The following is an 11,785-nucleotide window of genomic DNA, read 5'->3' as shown; positions in this document are numbered from 1 at the left end:
TCTATCGCCTCGTTCGTAGCTAACATGGAGATGTTGACAATGTGATGCTTTAATCCTCGGTGATTATGATCTATGTGTTTTATTCGTAAACCTCTTTTCCCTATTACTCTATTAGTATTATTTTTGTTATAGTTATTGATATTAATGAAATTATCATGTTGATATGGTTTTGTTATACTCGTATTAATATACTTGGGGCAAACAAAATCCTTAGCTAGCTAGCTAATTAATACTGTATAAAATAATATACTCGTAATACTCTTGATGTATATCCTTAATAATAATAATAATAATAATAATATATTTGGTGTAAAAAATATACCGATCGCGAAACCCGGCTCCCTAAAAGATCACTAGTTTCTTGTTTTGGTACGGAAGAAGAATAATTCATAGTGTCCTAACACCTGGCTCGAAAGAAGTTAGGCAAAAAGTCAGCAATGGACAAATGTCACCCGGCCTTTGAATTAAATCACCACTTCATCATGCATATCAAACAAAATTAACTTCTCCGACCGACGAAAGATAACCAAAAACGAAAAACCGTAGGTAAAGTAGTGTATCCCCCCATGGCTTCTAGTGACAAAGCTCCTGATTCAATGCCGGTGGGCGATGGATCCGTCCCACCGGGAAAGCCCATGACGATGGGTGATCAGGTGATTGACAAAAGTTCTCAGATGTTACAAACATTGAAACCTATCAAACAAATAAGCCAGCATGTTTGCACATTCTCTGTTTATGGTCATGATATGAGTCGCCAGATCGAGTGTCATCATTTTGTGACTCGAGTGAATCAGGATTTCCTTCAGTGTGCTGTTTACGACTCCAACGAACCTTCGGCTCACCTTATAGGTATTCATTACATCTACATTATATTCATGAGCATAAATCACAAAACAGAATATATTATAGTAAAATAAAAATACATTCGATCTGTATCTTGCGATTTGGGACTAAATTATACAACCCAATTAGATAGACAGTATTTTTTATTTGATTGTTGACTTGAAACTGTATAAGACAGTATTTTCTCTAAAAGTACTTGTTGGGAATTGGGATGCACGGGATCAGGGTGAAATATGATCAATCTGGGTAATGACTGACAACTATTAATTTTTCAGGGGTTGAATACATTGTATCTGATAGGATCTTTGATACTCTGCCACACGATGAACAGAAGCTATGGCATTCCCATGATCATGAGGTTAATTAATTTTTTTTCTTATATCTTGCACTAAGCTTTTATTATGTACGTACGTAGCTGATGTACGTACGTTAATAATCCGATCCATTCAGGTTACATCAGGATTATGGGTGAGTCCAGGTGTTCCGGAGATGATACAGAGGAAGGATCTTGAAAATATCGCACATACTTATGGGAAGTTTTGGTGCACTTGGCAAGTCGATAGAGGCAAGCTAGCTAGCGATGATAATAGCTAGTAACGGGCAGCTAGTAAGTATATATTAAACCCCGCCTAATCAATTGGTTGGCATGTGTAGGTGATCGGCTTCCTCTAGGTGCACCAGCACTGATGATGTCACCGCAAGCGGTAAACATGGGAATTATAAAGCCCGAGCTAGTCCATGTTCGGGATAACAAGTTAAAGATATCAACCGATGAGCTCAGGGCATCCAGGGCTAACATCCCTCCCTCTAAGCCAGGGAATGCTCGAGTAGCGGATTACTGGATGCATACTGGCAAAGGTTTCGCCATCGACATAGAACAGGCGGAAATGAAGACGCTTTAATTACACGCGCCACACTTTCCATATATATATATATATGGACGGTTTTGATCTACAAAATAACGTACAGTCGATCTACTTGTTAACATTCTGTTCATTGTGAATTAAATAACAGTACGTCTACTTGTTGACATTCGGTCACTCGATCCCTCCTATATTAGGTACTTCACATTTGTTTTCATAAATATATAAACTCGATCAATTAATTTTTTTGGTTACGTCTTAAACTAGCTAGAAAGTAATTTGCGTTTGTTTTGGTGATCGATCGTCATTAATTATGTAAACCCCTCGATCACCACCATATATATTTTATTACACACAAAAAGTATCTACAAACTTATTCAAGTAGAACTGTATTTGCCCGCATAGTTACAGTCTGCATTTAACACCACAAACACAAATATACATACAATATATTCTGGCGGCCTAATTAATTAAACTACGATCATGGGAACACGGTCAGCTTTTTCATCTCGGCCCTTTCAACATCGACGGCAAAACAGTTTTTGTGCTCTCTCCAGTAATCAGCCATTCCATGCAACCTCCCTGGCCCCATAATATCAGTTCTCGACCCCCGAATCGCATCGGTTGAAATGTTGTACTTGTCATCTCTCTTTTTCACCAACTCGGGTTTCACCCTGCATTCGACTTCCTCTTGGGGCGACGTCATTAGCGATGGTGGCCCGATCGGCAACTTATCACCCCTATCGGTTTGCCACGTGCACCAAAACTTGCCATATGTTTTGGCTAAGTTTTCCAGCTCTGGTTTCGCTACCATTTCCGGAACCCTTGGATGCACTAGTAGCCCTGATTGCACCTGCATTTTTATTTCATACACGATATATTATATATGCCTTGACAGTGAATTTAGTTATTTCACTTCGAACCTTGCTAGTGCATTTACTATAAAAAATAATATATTTCTTTTTTACCGGGTTTAAACTATGAAAAAAGTTATATGGTTCACGTGCACACATAAACTTTTGCACCTGGGTTGAAACATATTCAATGAACAAAAGATATGTAAAACACTTGTTTTTTTTTTATGGCGAGTTAAACAACCTCATAAGCATGAGAGTGCCACAATTTCTGTTCATCGGGTGGCAAAGTATCAAAAATACGATCCGAAACTATATATTCGACGCCAATGAGTTTGCCAGAGGAGTCATCGGAGTCGTAAACAGCACACTGAAGAAAATCCTGGTTGATTCGTGTGACGAAGTGGTGAGTCTCGATTTGACGAGACATGTCTTGGCTATACGAAGCAAAAGTACATGCATGTTGACTCATTTCCTTGATGGGTTTTAATGACTGAAGCATCTTAGCTCCTTTGTCCAGCATCATTGTCCCCAACCCCATTGGTTTTCCCGGTGGTCCGCCGTTCTTCTCGCCGGTGTTGCCGTCTGTTGGATATGTGGAAGTCATTTTGTTGGTTGGGTCGGTAAATACTTGGTTCAAGTCAAGTTATATATATATTTTTTTTCTTTTTGATCGAAAAGATGTTAGGATGGCTAATACATACACGAATGATGGTACGGTGTAGTCGGTGGAGAGATGGTGAGTCAGTGTAGACGTGGCTGCCAGATGGCGAAGATAGTGGACACTTGTGAATTGAAGTGGCTGTCTGAGGTTGAGTTTCATCTACATCTCTTTGTTTTGGTTGGTCAAAGTCAAACCTATCAATTTTTTGTGTCATCATCCAAGTACTTCAAATTCAGTTTTGTAAAACAACGAACTAACATATAGATTTTTTTTCTGTTAAAAAAAAAACATATAGATTTTTTATACAGTAAAAATATAAGGAGATTTACATATATCCTTTACGGCACAAATTGCACACATATTTTTCCAAAATATGTTTAAATCATTAAATTTATATATTGAAAATTTACATCATAGAGAAAGAAATATGTAATTATTATATCTTAAAACTTTAAAAGTGAGAGATATATGTAAATTTTTTAAATAAATTATATTATGTAGAAGCTTGATTTTTAGTTTAATTAAAACTGAATATATGAAAAGACATGTTAATTAACTTAAATTCATCCTTAAAGAAAATATATATATATATATATATAGGGTAGGGTTAACGTGAAACCACAAATATGAAGAGAACCGTGAGAACGACTAGTTTCCCTCTCTCTTTCTTCTTTTTTGTGTGTTTTTTTTTTTTTTTAATTTTAATTTTTTATTTTTTGAAATTTTTTTTTATTTTTTATTTTATTTTAACAAAAACTCATTTCAAAAAAAAAAAATAATAATAAAAAAATAATTTTTTTTGTAAAAAATCATATGGGTTACGTGTTAAGAAAACGTATGGATACGGTACGGGCATTGACCTACATCCGTTCTAAAGGGGTTGTCACTGGACGTATATGAGAATGGTATGGATTTGATGGGCTGCGAGCCAAGAGATGGTGACGGTTGTTACGGTACGGGCATAACCCTTAATTCTAAGGGCAAAGCCCTTAGAGATGATTTTTCAATTATTTTTACGGTTCTCACCATATATATTGGTTCTCACTTGATCTTTTTACTCTTTCTCTATATATATATTTCTAATTCGACTTTAATTTTAAATAAATCATATATAAAAAGTCATCTACCAATTATATAATGATTTTGGGAAAATCAAAAAACTTAAAATAAGATTGAAATAGAATTGGTTTTTTATTTAGTTTTGCTTATGATTTTTTTAAAAATAAGTTAGAAAAATTAATTATTTTTTTATTACATACTTGTATTAGATAAAGATATATTTTAATCTTATCACTAAAAAGATTTTTATCAACTGAAGAACTTTAAATATATCAATCCTTAAATCCGGAATTTTTAGGCATTCCAAGTTATTTTAGGTTTGTTAAAAAACTTAATAACCATAGTTACAATGACAAATACTTTTATAGGAATTGTTTATCTGGAAAATCAAAATTAAATTACTAATTAATCAATCATAATAAAAAAAAAAAGACGGCAATGGTGGTAGCGGTTGTATGGTGGTGACGGCGGCGGTGGTGGTGTGGTGGTGGTGTGACGGGTGGTGTCGACGTAGTTATTTTAGTAGTTAATGGATCGATGTTGTAAATTATTTCATTAAGGGTATTATAAGTATTTTAAGTGAAGATGTTTAAATTAATAAATAAAAAAAGGAGATGAATTAATTAATTATGAATAGAATAGTCATTTCGCATGGTGACACTTTTATCAGAGAGAGTGTTAAAAAATATTGATAGAATGACATATACTTTAGAGAATCATTTATCTCGAAAATCGGGACTAATTACGAGTACTAATTAATCAATCATAATTAAAAAAAAAAATCAATAAAATAAAATGGCATATACGAAGTACATCTTCTCGATTCCCGATTCGTACAACCCGATCATCACATGAATGTGTATCACATCTCTCCAAACCCACGTTTAATCCTTCTCTCTATAATCTGTATCATATCTGTATCTATTTTCTTCATTTCAAAATCCTCCTTCTCAATGGAAGATATACATAAAGAACCCAAGAAAGACGTTTATTCCGTGTGGGCACTTCCATCGGAAGACGTATCAGACCGGGTCAAGAAACTCATGGTGGGTCTCCGATCAGAGTTTGGTGGACCCCAGTTTGAGCCTCACGTGACTGTTGTTGGGGCTATCAGCTTGACTGAAGATGAGGCACGTGACAAGTTCAAGAAAGCTTGTCAAGGTTTGAAAGCTTATAATGCAAGTGTTGACAAAGTCGATACTGGTACCTTTTTTTATCAGTGTGTTTTTTTGCTGCTAAATCCCACTACCGAGGTTAGTTTTTTTTAACTTTTGACTTTTGAGAAAAAGTCAAACTTTATGGTTTTGGATTTTTGAAATTATATGTTATGTGATCATGATTTTTAGATTTTACTTGGTATTTTTGAAAATAGTTGTTATGAATTAAAAAAGATTAGTGATCAATTTTGAAATCTGTAAGTAATGGGTTTGAATTTAAAGGGTCAAAAATTCTAGATTTTGACTTCATAATTCATGTGGCTTGTTTAAGTTTTTAGCTTTAACTGTTATTTTTGTGTGACTATGTTACTTATAATTGTAAAGGCATCATAACATTTGTTCCCTTTAATAGGTTATAGATCAAAATTTGAAATTTGTCAAGTGTTAGTTTGACTTTCCAGAAGTCAAAAATCGACTTTATTATAGTACTTTTATTTTTTCATATAGGAGAAATGTGATAAAGCATACTTGAAAGATTATGGGATTCTGATTAGTTTTAAAAGTTCTTTTTGTTTAAAAGATGAATGTTTCAGAAAGCAGCCTGCTTTTTCAATCGGAGTAACTCTGTTTGGTCAAGGTGGTAGATTGATTATGTAGAAATAGGCTAGCAGGGTACATGATTATTTTTGTTGACATAGGTGATATGATGCTCAATTATCTCACAAGAGGTCTTACCTCGAATCCTACCTTAGGGCAACACTAAGGAGCTGTTTGGTTCGTGGAATGCAATGAAATTGGAATTGAAAATTTTTACCTTCAAAATTGTTCTAAGTTGGGTAATGAAGGAATGTGAATTTGAATGAATTTCTATAATCAATAGAATTTTGTACTAATTCAACATTCCTTAGAAATCCTTCATTTTAATGAAGGAAAGAATTTTGAAGGTAAAAGTTTCCAATTCCAGTTCCATTATATTCCACGAACTAAACGGCTCATTAAGGATGACTAGGATTTGAAATGGCCAGAGGAAATAAAACCCGGTTAGGCGGCTACATCTAAGCCAAAAAGCGGTTCACCATCCACGGGTAACCCGAACAGGAAAACTCTCCTCAGAATACCTATTTTGTTGATGATATAATCTTTTAGTCAGTGTACACATAAGATAGTCTATACAAGAAATTGTATTTCTTGAAATTCGAAGTTATATATAATTTTCACATCTACTTTGCAATGGATATATGTGACATTTGGGTTACAAACTTTATTATTTTAGGTCATGGAAACTGGGGCACACTGCTGGTCTCATTTTGGGTTCAAGAGTTCAACTCGTACGGAATTTGATCTCTGACTTAATCAATTTTAGGTGATTTCATTTTTGATTTTAACATTTTTCTTGTGTTATATTTGCAGCTTATATGCCACACTTGAGCATTCTGTATGCAGATTTAACTGATGAAGAAAAGAAGAGAGCTCAAGAAAAAGCTAATGCTCTTGATGAAAGTATTAAAAGCTTGAACTTTCCAATAACCCGTCTTGCTTTGTACAAAACTGACACGGAAGACATAACCCTCAAGTCTTGGGAGAAGGTGGCTGACATCACTCTACAGCAGAACTAGTTCTGTCTGTGTTGTATTCCCTAGTGAACCTTGTAAGTACTTTTCTCAACTATTTGCTCCAAATAAATGTGAATTTCACATATTAGCTTCCACAGCGTTTATAAACTGTACACTTTCAATCATCAGATTTCGCGTCCCTTTGGAAAGACGCAGATATTGTCACTTGATGTAGATTTGACCTTGACACCCAATAAGTTCGGCTTGCTTGTTTCTTATCTTTAGAGGTCTCAAAACTGGCAGGTCGGATCACAAATGGGTAATGTTTTGGTATGAGTCACTGAGTCAGAATGTGCTGCATTGGGTTGGGTTCCGAAACACTTTTAATCCAATTCTTTTTCTTCATATTCAGTGTGTTAACTGTTAATTATAATTACAGCAATTATATTACTTTAGTGACGAATTAGATTTTAAATAGTTTAATGCAGTAAAAGTGAACCCTGGATTTCGACCTCCATTTGACCCATCTGATTCATTATCCTTCAATGTGAAATTCTAATGTTTCCCATTTGACCAGTTGAAGATGAAACATAACCCGAATTGACCCATTCATAAGCAGATGCTCCAGAATTGCCACCCTTTCTGATCTTATACTATACTTGACCTAAATATTTCCAGAACCCCAACTATAAAACCTTATGACCTTAACTTTTGATTAAGTTTTATTAGGCTATGTTATACGGCAATTATTTTCAGATTCATACCAAGATTTTGTTTGCTAATTGGGTGTCCCATACTGCTCATCATTCAATGCATAACGTTCATTTCGTTTACTAAAAAAGCTGAATCATCCATGATCCATTACTTTAAGATAGAGTACAATCTGACATTACTCATAACTCATTAGAGAAGCTGCCCTTGGTGCTAGTTTACAAGAACAGGTTACAGGACCTAGTATACGCCATGTATACCGTACCGTAAAATACTTTATATTATTATATTTGAAAAGACTCTAGTAATATATATGAGGCACACCAGTGTAGTTGTTTACTACATCCATATAGCATTAGCATTGATAAGTAGCGGTTTAAGCTTGCCTTCCAAGTTGAGAGTGATCAGCTCATTAGCCCCCCCAATTAGTTTCTTCCCTATGAATACAGCTGGTACGCTAGGGTCGCATCCTAACTCCATTAATTCTCTCTCTATTCCACGCCCGTTAGAAAGCTCATCAAGCTCATAAATAGTAGGATTAGCTCCAAATTTTCTCACTAGTGCTATGATTGAGTGGCTTATACAACATGTTGTTTTGCTGAAAATCACCACTGGATTCTCAGATAACAGACTTGTGACCGTGGTCATCTTTTATTCTACAGAACAGGAGTATATATGTAAAGATATGTATAGTTTGAGCCCTACTATGGTTTATTTATACCCGTTTTTTTGGTGATGGTGGAATTTATCCTTTCCGATATCACCACCTTTGTTTCATGTAACATCACATCACAAAACTGAATATCTGAATAGTGTTGTGCACAATGTGACTATTCTATTGACCTTACCAAATAACCACAATATACAGATGGGTTTAGTATCTAAAAGCGTAAGGAACTTTTACACATTTCCTATTGTATGAATGAAACTTACATTTGGTGCATTGTAGGAAGAAACTTTGTAAAACTGTTCAAATAATGTAACATTTTTATATGCACGAATCAGAAACTTACACGTGGCAGCTCATATCATTTTCCACGTATACCAATTTACATTATTTGAACAATTTTCGAAAGTTTCTTCCTACAATACACCAAATATAAGTTACATTCATACAATAGTAAAAATATAAAAGTTTCTTTCACTCCTAAATACTAAACCCTATACAGATTTAGTACATCTAGTTAAGCTGATGGTAATGATACACGGCAAGTTGTATGCTTTAGTCTTTCATATCGTGCAATTATTTTGAGTTGCTGTGATGATAGAGTGACATCTAGTTAGCTGATGTTTGCATTTGTAGCACATATGATCTCAGCACATTATTACATGAGCTTCTTACAGCACCACAATTTATGACATGATTAAGTATAGCACTTGATCAATTACATGCATATATGTGTAGAAGGCGCTCTCAAATGTGCGGCATAGCCAAAACTGTTGCGACCTTGCTACAATATTATGCACTTCCTTAGACACAACACAAAATAATTGAAGACTATTGGTTTGAGGAGCTCTTGGACCTTGGGTTCATGATGGTGGGGAACCTATCTTTGACATTCTTTAGATGCCCTTTATCCATATGCCAATCTTTCCATATATAGAATATAAAGTTGAGTTGTATACTACACAAGATACTACTTATCTTGTGTTATATATGCCTTTCTTTGGATTAGAAAAGAATATAAGTTTTTAGCTAATGAATAACACGAGTTGCTAATATTCGAATCCCAGAAACAAAAAGATAGCTATGATGCACGACATGATGTGCCCATTTGATGGGTTTGAGATTCTCATGTCGTTTTAGTTAATGTGGTCGATTAGTTGTTCGAAAGATTGTCTTGCAGCATGTCACTCATTTGAGCATGTCTATTTAACTCATTTACCTCAAGTGAAGGTTGTGTTATCGACCTTGCCCTTGAGTCTACTTCACGTTTGGCATATGTTCATGTTTTGTTATTAACCGGAGACCAAGAGAAAGTACATGTCCAGGCTTTGCGTATATGAGAATTGAGCGGCAAGCTTTAAACGTCTGCCAAGTATTATCTCGCTCCGTAGGTTTGTATAGTTATTCGGTTAACCATCGAAACCTAGCTGTGGCTAAATGTATAGTTTCATTTGAAAGACAAAGTGCCTTCCTTCCTCTCAATTTACGGCATTATTTTGTTAGATATTCCCTTCTATCTATTATCTATCTATAACAACTTATAAAACATTTTGGGGTTTATTACTTTTAGATTGCCATAAATTTCAGGTTTTTAAGGGTCCACATTATTATTCTTGCATATTTACATCATAAATTTTCTCTTAAAATGCATACACTAGTCCCTTTTACATCAATTACTAACATTAGTATCAATTACTTACATTAGTAGATGTCATCGCCGTCACCATCAATTGCCGCCACCATCACACAACCATTGTCACTATTGCATTGCGCGAGTACTCTCTAATTTAGTTCAACCTTAATCGATACAAGCTAAGGGTGAATTAAGAGTAGTTCAACCTTAATCGATACAAGCCAAGGGTGCATTAAGAGTGAATATATAGCGAGGGAATATATTAAGCCATATGTTATACTCAAAGCATATTATAAGGTAAATAAACTCAAATCATGCATGACACACATATTAAAACTGCTATATATATAAACGACTCTTCGTAGTTTTCAATGGGTAGGATCTTCATTATTCTTTTCGTCTCTAATTTAACAGCGTCGCTTACTTGTCTATTTTTTCTTTCCTTATATGTAGGGGTCGTAACACTTTTTTTTTTTTTTTTTAATTTTTAAAATAAATGCTAAGAACCCTTTAGTTTTGTAGAGAAAATTTTCTTTTCAAACTAGCGACGAGGTAACGTTGTCTGGCGGTGAAATTCAATTAACCTTGGTTAGTTAGAATATGTTTTTGCAAGATCATAACACTTTTCCAGTGAATTTTAATGCAGACTTATACATATTTGCTTATCATAATTTATTCTTATTAAGGTTTATCTGTAATTTATATATTAGAACTTTTCTCAATGGATCTGATTATCTGAACAAGAATCAATTTTTAAGTATATTTGTTTTCTCAAGAAACTCTTTTAAGGAATAATAAAATTAATGCATACTTGTATGATACTAGTATATCATGTATCATATATGACGGCTTTTATTTTTTTTATTTTATTTTGAGTAACAATCAAAACTGATATTATAAATATGGAACCATTAGCAAGATGGCTAGAGGATACATAACTTTATTTTATAATTGACATATATCCTCTTTCATTTCAAAACAATTTTCTTAATTTTAAATGTTATAATTATCACTTTTTTTGTTTAATATATTATTAATAATATATTAGTTAATTTAGATATACACAACTTACCGATGTGGTACATAATTAATTGTTATTTACTTTTTTATGATATGACTTTTTAAAAAAATTATAAATGAAAATAAGCATATGCTTCAAAACTCAATCTTAAGTTTGTTAAAACTTGGTTGGTTATTTTTATATATATAAAAAAAAACTTGGTTGGTTTTTTAAGAGAATATGTAAATCAAATTTTTTCTCATATATAATTTTCTTTTCATGATTTGTTTGATTATTTTAATTTTTATATATTGTACGTAATTAATGCACACCTATCTTAAGAACATAAAAAAAAAAAAAGTAACTGCTCAGTGTCGTTTTCGGTGGGTTTTGAGCCCAATACCTCGATGGTGTATGAGGAGGTTAAGATGTAGGCAGACTTTACCTCTACCTAAGTAGAGAGGCTGTTTCCAGTTTCTACCTAAATGGTAGAAAATGCTCTCCAACCTTTGGATGGGATGATGATCGAACCCATGACCTCTGTCTCCAGAGACAAGAGTATTTACCACTGATCCAACCATGTTGCTTACCTATCTTAAGAACATCCACCTTAATAAAACACGCTATACTATTGTTTAAAAAAAAAGCAAAACAAAAAGCGCTATACTGTTGATTTTTAAGTTTTCAAAAGAATTGAGTCGATCAAATTATACTTTTATGGGTTGCATATTTCTGCCTCAAAAAGATTGTTTGTTTTTTTTTATATAATTTATTTCATTTA

General features: G+C 33.8%; 4 protein-coding genes across 4 annotated transcripts; 2 read left to right on the top strand and 2 right to left on the bottom strand.

Annotated features, from left to right (window-relative positions):
- Positions 1–562: 562 nt before the first annotated feature.
- On the top strand, positions 563–1,745 carry LOC122594678 (oil body-associated protein 2A-like). The gene is made up of 4 exons (XM_043767104.1): positions 563–849; positions 1,119–1,201; positions 1,294–1,408; positions 1,498–1,745. Exons 1-4 carry the CDS (start codon positions 567–569, stop codon positions 1,743–1,745), a joined length of 729 nt encoding a protein of 242 aa, XP_043623039.1. The 5' UTR covers positions 563–566.
- Positions 1,746–2,187: 442 nt separating this feature from the next.
- LOC122592220 (oil body-associated protein 2A-like) lies at positions 2,188–3,167 on the bottom strand. Its single transcript, XM_043764415.1, has 2 exons — positions 2,805–3,167; positions 2,188–2,559 (listed from the first exon to the last, which is right to left on the bottom strand). Exons 1-2 carry the CDS (start codon positions 3,165–3,167, stop codon positions 2,188–2,190), a joined length of 735 nt encoding a protein of 244 aa, XP_043620350.1.
- A 1,894-nt stretch (positions 3,168–5,061) lies between these two features.
- Positions 5,062–7,181, top strand: LOC122593304 (cyclic phosphodiesterase). The gene is made up of 3 exons (XM_043765696.1): positions 5,062–5,536; positions 6,714–6,768; positions 6,851–7,181. Exons 1-3 carry the CDS (start codon positions 5,135–5,137, stop codon positions 7,054–7,056), a joined length of 663 nt encoding a protein of 220 aa, XP_043621631.1. The 5' UTR covers positions 5,062–5,134; the 3' UTR covers positions 7,057–7,181.
- Positions 7,182–7,822: 641 nt separating this feature from the next.
- Positions 7,823–8,396, bottom strand: LOC122593305 (monothiol glutaredoxin-S1-like). The gene has a single exon (XM_043765697.1). The coding sequence runs from the start codon at positions 8,350–8,352 to the stop codon at positions 8,044–8,046; it is 309 nt and encodes a 102-aa protein (XP_043621632.1). The 5' UTR covers positions 8,353–8,396; the 3' UTR covers positions 7,823–8,043.
- Positions 8,397–11,785: the final 3,389 nt, after the last annotated feature.

The sequence above is a fragment of the Erigeron canadensis genome, chromosome 3 (genome assembly GCF_010389155.1).
Source record: "Erigeron canadensis isolate Cc75 chromosome 3, C_canadensis_v1, whole genome shotgun sequence".
Taxonomy (NCBI): Eukaryota; Viridiplantae; Streptophyta; class Magnoliopsida; order Asterales; family Asteraceae; genus Erigeron; species Erigeron canadensis.
This window is presented reverse-complemented; position numbering and strand designations above follow the sequence as displayed.

Bases quoted from the DNA above. Each gene is read 5' to 3' on its own strand.
- LOC122593304 (XM_043765696.1), top strand. From the start codon at position 5,135: ATGAATGTGTATCACATCTCTCCAAACCCACGTTTAATCCTTCTCTCT. The intron at 5,537-6,713 runs GTTAGTTTTTTT...TTATTATTTTAG, and splicing joins TGCTAAATCCCACTACCGAG to GTCATGGAAACTGGGGCACA. The intron at 6,769-6,850 runs GTACGGAATTTG...TTATATTTGCAG, and splicing joins TGGGTTCAAGAGTTCAACTC to CTTATATGCCACACTTGAGC.
- LOC122594678 (XM_043767104.1), top strand. From the start codon at position 567: ATGGCTTCTAGTGACAAAGCTCCTGATTCAATGCCGGTGGGCGATGGA. The intron at 850-1,118 runs GTATTCATTACA...TTAATTTTTCAG, and splicing joins ACCTTCGGCTCACCTTATAG to GGGTTGAATACATTGTATCT. The intron at 1,202-1,293 runs GTTAATTAATTT...CGATCCATTCAG, and splicing joins GGCATTCCCATGATCATGAG to GTTACATCAGGATTATGGGT.
- LOC122592220 (XM_043764415.1), bottom strand. From the start codon at position 3,167: ATGACTTCCACATATCCAACAGACGGCAACACCGGCGAGAAGAACGGC. The intron at 2,560-2,804 runs GTTGTTTAACTC...ATAAAAATGCAG, and splicing joins GGCACTCTCATGCTTATGAG to GTGCAATCAGGGCTACTAGT.
- LOC122593305 (XM_043765697.1), bottom strand. From the start codon at position 8,352: ATGACCACGGTCACAAGTCTGTTATCTGAGAATCCAGTGGTGATTTTC.